This window comes from Cyclospora cayetanensis, unplaced genomic scaffold, assembly GCF_002999335.1.
Source record: "Cyclospora cayetanensis isolate NF1_C8 unplaced genomic scaffold, CcayRef3 CcayRef3_contig_38, whole genome shotgun sequence".
In the NCBI taxonomy this organism is placed as follows: domain Eukaryota; phylum Apicomplexa; class Conoidasida; order Eucoccidiorida; family Eimeriidae; genus Cyclospora; species Cyclospora cayetanensis.
The window spans coordinates 182887-188886 of record NW_020312347.1 but is presented as its reverse complement, the minus strand read 5'-3'; the positions used below and the strand labels follow the sequence as shown (position 1 = coordinate 188886).

General features: G+C 55.8%; 1 protein-coding gene across 1 annotated transcript; it reads left to right on the top strand.

The window, feature by feature from the left end:
* The first annotated feature begins 3791 nt into the window (after positions 1-3791).
* On the top strand, positions 3792-5414 carry LOC34623509. Its single transcript, XM_022736628.2, has one exon. It carries the CDS (start codon positions 3792-3794, stop codon positions 5412-5414), a length of 1623 nt encoding a protein of 540 aa, XP_022590437.1.
* Positions 5415-6000: the final 586 nt, after the last annotated feature.

Here is a 6000-nt window from a genome sequence, read left to right as displayed (position 1 = left end):
CGAAAGATTCCGTGTTTACTTAGAGGGACCATTGCCGGAGAGGGCGGGAAGTGGGTTCAAAAAGGAGGGCCGAAAGTCGAAACGGCCTTCACAGGCGCATCAAGGCCGTCGTAGACCCTCGGTAGCCTCCACATTCGCGGTCAAAAGACAAGCTCCATTGTAGGGGGTTTGCCAAGAGCAGTCGCCGATCTGCTGGCTGTGGACGACTTGCTTTAGAGAGACTGGTTATTCAGTAGATAGCTTTCAGCTTGATGACACACCTTAGAGCTAATTTCCGCTGTAAATTGGGCGTATGTACGTGCGGTGGCGCATTTTGCGTTCCCTAGAGTCGCTGTAGGTTCGACACTCTAAAAGGTGACGATGTGCCCCTAGATTCGTGTCCACCACTCAGCGTTCAACAGTTCGTTTCGCCGTGTTACGAAAAAAATAGTGTGTAGCATTTCAGAAGAAGGGGAGCTCGTATTTGCAATGAAACCGATTGGCCGTTAGGCCCTTCCCAAGGGCCCTTGGTGCGGACTCAGTTCGGCCCCCCTGGGGCGATGCTGATGCTGGCAAGCTACATTGTCGCTTCTTTTCCTTTCAGCGCTACTTTTAATGTGCTTTGCCTAAACAAGAAGTCAGGCATTGGAGGCCATCCTCTGATTGCACACATTAGAGCCATCGGTGCGCGGCGAGCAGTGCAATGGATGAAGCCCTAGGGCTGGGAACTCTTAGAGCAGATGCTTTCCTCAGCGTATATGTATGAGAATACCGCATATCGCAGCTCCATAATAGTTGTTCTCAATTTCTTCAAGTGATAAAGAAGCCTTTTATTCATGAAAGACGCTGCAGGGAGCGGGAGTGTCAGTTTATGATGCTACCCCAGCTTTTCGTTGGACATGGCGCTAGAGTGACCTGTCCCGTCGAATCAACGTGCTAGCGGCACTCGAATTCGCACTTCCTCTCCGTATTTTGTTGCCTCTGCTCTTTGCTCTTGCGGCGCGGCGCGCAAGAAGGCCGACTTGCAAGTTGTGCCCCTCCCGTTTTGCTGTTGCTCACGGTCTTTTGAAGCCTCCGGAGGGGCCGTTGCCTCCTCTACTGGTGCTGCGCCATCAGCTTCTGCCTCTAGTGGGTCGCGTTCCCCACTTATGTGCAGGGAGGGGCGGATCAGCATGGGTGCAAGGGTTATGGAATGCGACTCTGATGGCGCTGTCACCCCCTTATGGTGTACCGGCAGCTGCTGCCCCTCCTCTGCCCCTTCCTCCTTAGAGCCTGCACGCCCTGGCCGCGCCTCTCCACGGCCTCTGCAGCCGCAATGCAGTGGCGGCGCATGCGAAGAAGAAGACAGGAGGAGCTTCTCGGAGTTTCGCCAGTGCCCACACGTCGGACTAGGCGCAAACAGCGTCCGAAGGAAACGCGGAATCAGTCTTGGTACGGCTGAGGCTGCAGGGCTGAACAGCCCACTGTCGGTAGTGGCTTTGTTCAAGAAGTGCCGCATGCAGCCTCTGAGTCCACCCCCAGCGCCTCCGCCTCCCTGTGCCTCCTCCTTGCCAGCCGCAGGGAACTCGCAATGCGCAGAATCGCGCCTTTCCCATGAAGCAGAAGCGTCGCTTCCTCTTCCTCTCGCTACACAGAGTACGCAGGACCGTTACGCAGAACCTGAACGCGGCAAAGATCCATTCTTTGGCGGTGTAAAGCTGAGGGGCACGACCTCTACGCTGGTGGGGCAGCCTCCCCCCCCGGTGGCACTGTATTCGATTGCGAATGAATATCTCTTCCTCTCGAACCGCGAGCGGCTCTCGAGGCACTCCTTGTCGGGCGATCAAGGAGAAACAGTCGCTGCTCCTGGAGCGGCTACTCAGCCACTTGTTTCTGCGCACAGAGCATCCCTTGCCGGCTCGGAGACCTCCTGCGGATCGCACACACTGGCGGCTGCAGCAGACGGCTCCAAGTACGCTGTGGATCTCGATGAAGGGGTGCTTTCTTCGTCAGCTCGTCGATTCGACCCCCGTCCTACCCCCGTTCAACTGGCCTCCTGTGGAAACAAGAGGCTCGAGGTGCTTGTCTGCACGGAGATGCCCGAATCGGAGGGGCGCTCCGAGGGGGAAGTCTTAAAGGCCACCAGGAGAGAGTCAGAAACCTTAAAAGAGGAGTGCTGTTGCGACGTAGTGGGGCGGCCGGAGCAGCACTTGGAGCAGCCGCAGCGTTCCTCCTCGTACAGTCAACTGAATGCCTTTCTCAAGGAGCTGCAATTCACGTAAGGCGATTGGTTGGGCAAGCCATGCCTGTCGAAGGGAATATTCGAGGTCGGAACGCCACGCTTTCGCTCAGATCCTAGCTCCCTCTTTCCTCTCGAGCGTCTGTACAGTGCGTGCATGGGAATTTTGATCGGCCTCTGGGATTTCCGCCAGCTCACTCGCCAGGGCACCCTGACAGGAGCAACTCTTTAGAAACGTGAGAGTGTCTGTTTCTATGTCGCCGTGCCAAAAGAGCATTTCTCTTCCCCACGATGGCCTTGCGCAATGCTGGGTGCCGCCGCCAAAGCTAATGGGCGTGAAGGGCATGGAGTGTAAAGCCAGTGCAGCGCTCCTTTAGAAGTCACTATAGGAAGACACTTGGATTTGACTCGATACAGACTCAACTGAAAACTATTGAGTGCTCTTTCAAGGCATACGATTCATTCCTTTCCCTGCCCGCGCCCCTTAAGGCTCCCGCATGAACCGGGGGGAGGCGAGCACCCACATGCAGCCAAGGTGCATGGGGTTCACCGTACAAGTGATACAAGTGTTAGTAGCTAGGTGCTTCTATCTTCTAGCACGCAGGCGTGCAAGAGTGCATCCTATCGCATCGCGCAAAAAAACGCTGCACTGAGGAACAGACGGCGTGCAATACGAACAAACCCGTATGACCAATTCTGCACCAATTCGTAGTTGTCAATGTAAGCAGTGCGCTGATACATGCCAAACTGGACGGCGACCCTGCTATGGGTAACATTATTAGACTACCGCCTGCGCGCGGTGGAGAAATGTGCGCCGCAGATCCCACTAGCCGCGAAATGCGCGGTCAGCATTCTTGCAGCTCCTGAGCATCCGTGCGCTCTGCAGGGTCAATTAGAGTGCATCCAGCAAAAAGACAAAGCCGTATCCCCCAGAAATAGCTCTGGTTTCCCGCAGCTCGGATCACCCGCCAACGCACGTGACAACACGAAAGTTTGAGCCAACATGCAATGCAATGAGTGGCTCGGCGGGTTCGGGAACTGCGTAGACTCAGACACAAAGGCGGGGGTCTCCCTCTTCAGCAGCGCGAATTTGCAAGGATCGCATGACGTTCATGATATTTACGTCGAATTATAATTAAGCGCGCGACATACTCTGCATCTATTGGACGGCTGCACCCCACAGCGCGCCGAGTAGGCCGACCTGAATGCCAGCCACACCCGCCTCGCAGAGAGTGGCATCTGTCAGTAAACACGACCCAGCATGAGCATTTACAGAGTTCAAGAGCTGCATTTGGATTGCTTATCTGCCAGGCCGTTGTCTGGGCTCGCAGCAAGTTTTTCCTGGTCGCTTTCCTTCGTAGTCAGCGGCGAGCACTCTCCCGCAGAAGGATGCGCACTCAGTCTGTCCTATCTCTTATTACTGCAGAAACCAAGGACTGCCTACATGGGAGAGCCTTGGTTCTAGGGTGTCTTCCTAATTATTTACACTGCCTTTCGTTTCTTGTGCGCCCATCCTTCGCCCCTGTGGCACGCCGCCACCCCACCCTCTTTTCCCGTTCCTTCGCTTCTTCTTCATGCTAGTTTAGTTTCTACGATGGAAGAGACATCGCGTGACGATGCTCCGCGAGCCGTGGACCCTGATCTTAAGTGGTCCTCTCCTCCTGTAGCTCCAGAGATCTCCCCTTCGGTTCCGCAGCTTGCCGAAGCGGAGGGCGATATGCCCGCATACGGCAGGAAGGAAGACGGGGAAAGCCTCATACTGCCAGTGCTGGGAAGTGACGCGCCATGCAGCTTTAACGAGTTGCAGGAAATGGGGGGTACGCCGCCTTCCGCAACTCCCCCACGTGCAGATGCCCAGAAGACACCCTTTGGGGTCCACCGCTATGTGCTGCTGGCAGTGTATATTATATACGTTGCTATAAGCGCAAGAGTGCTCTTCGGGTGGCCCCATCTGTCGAATATGTTGCTGGAAGATGGTGCGTACAGCTGGCGGTGCAAGGGGGAGCCGTTGGTGGACGGGAGGCGCTATAAATGCTTGCGCCAAGATTCGGCAGTGCAAACGCTGTTCACGATCGGGGTTGGCGTTTCCTTTTCCTGTTCTTTGATTTCGGGGATGCTGCTGGACTGGGGAGGTCCGAAGCTGACGGCTTGTATTGGGCAGCTTCTGTCGACCCTTGGCTGGGTGCTCCTGGCATTTGCGAACGAAGAGCGCCAGCTGTACATTCCCGCCATCGTCTGCATGGCGATGGGCGCGGATGCGGGGTATTTGCCTTCGATGAATATTGCAAATCTGTTTCCTGGGTACGAGCAGCTGGTGATCGTTCTGGTGTGTGCGGCGATGAGCGCGAGCTTCAGCGTGTCTGCCTTCTTGGATCTCATTGTGCGATCCAGTCCGTCCACGATGAACTTTCGAAAGATATGCCTGCTGTATGCAGGGGTGGGGTCGGGGCTCAGCTGCCTCCTGGCGCTGCTTTTGATGCCTAGAAGGCAGTATCTCGCGCAAGAGGAGCTAACGCGAGCTTTTTTGAAGCAAGCGGAAACCACCACCGCCGGGCAGAGCAGCACCCGCGACGATGAAACTGAGTCTGGATCAAATGGCAGGGGACGTGGGCGAAGTGCAGAAACTGGGGAGGCTGTCACAACCTTCCGCGCGCAGCTCATGACGCCGCATTTTATCATCATGCTTATCTACTGGCCCTTGAATGCCCTCTTTTACAATTTTTATTTGACTTCTGCAGAAAACCTGTTTGGCAAGGAGGTGAACAATCTGATCGGGATCCTCGGACCGGTGTCTATTGTGCCGTCCATCCTGCTGGCCTTCCTGGCGGAGAAGTGGGGCGTTATGGCGCTAATACTTTTTATCATCTGCAGCGGTGTGGGCATGTACGCGTTTGCACTCATGCCTTTCAAGGCGGCGCACTACATTTCCCCCGTTTTCTCCTGCCTTTACCTCTCGAACTTCAGCGGCCAAATGTACGCCTACGTCGGCGACACCTTCAGAAGCTCGGATTTCGGGCGGATCGTTGGCATCATCAGCGTGTGCGGAGGCCTAGTGGGGTTTCTCCGCGTTCCGCTGAACGATGAACTGACGCTGCGATACTTCAACGCCAACTACCGATACACCTGCGCACTTATGCTTGGCGTCACCGTCTTCTGCCTCGGCCTGGCCCTCGTGCTTTTCTTTGTCAAAAAGAAGCGGGAGAAGGCGTATCTGTAAGCGGAAGAGCTCAGGAGACAAAGAAAAACAAGAAACTAAGCCCGACTCCGAGCTTCAACCAGCAGGTTTACCACTCCCCTCGACGGAGGAATCCTAGAGGCGCAGCAGGGAAGGGACTCATCGCCGTTCAGCTTGATCCCCCTGCATGCTACTAGCAGGAAGGTCATACGGAAGAAAGGTGCACACCTCCAGCGATGCACCTACTTGCCCCCCTCTCCCCGCTGAACCCATCCCACACCCCCGAAGGCGCTTAGTGCGAAGTTTTTCTCGGGGTGCTCCACAGGTGTGCCTACCGGGGACCGCTGTGAGGTGCAGGGAAGCCTGTAAGGCCGCTCGGCGCGTAATGGCTGGGTTACAGGAGAGGATTTACGATACGTTTGGAAGCTTCTTGTTGTATTTTTCCGGCTCTACTAGACGTTGCGTAGGTAGGACGACATGTGACGGCCCCCCTCTCTCCCTGCCGCTTGCTATCTTCCAGCTAGGGCGCCATTGCACAGTTCGCCTGCTGCCGACGCGATTCGTTAATGCAGTTTCAGTGAAAGGACATTTTGACCACCGACCCCTCCCGCGTGTTGACGCCGCACCC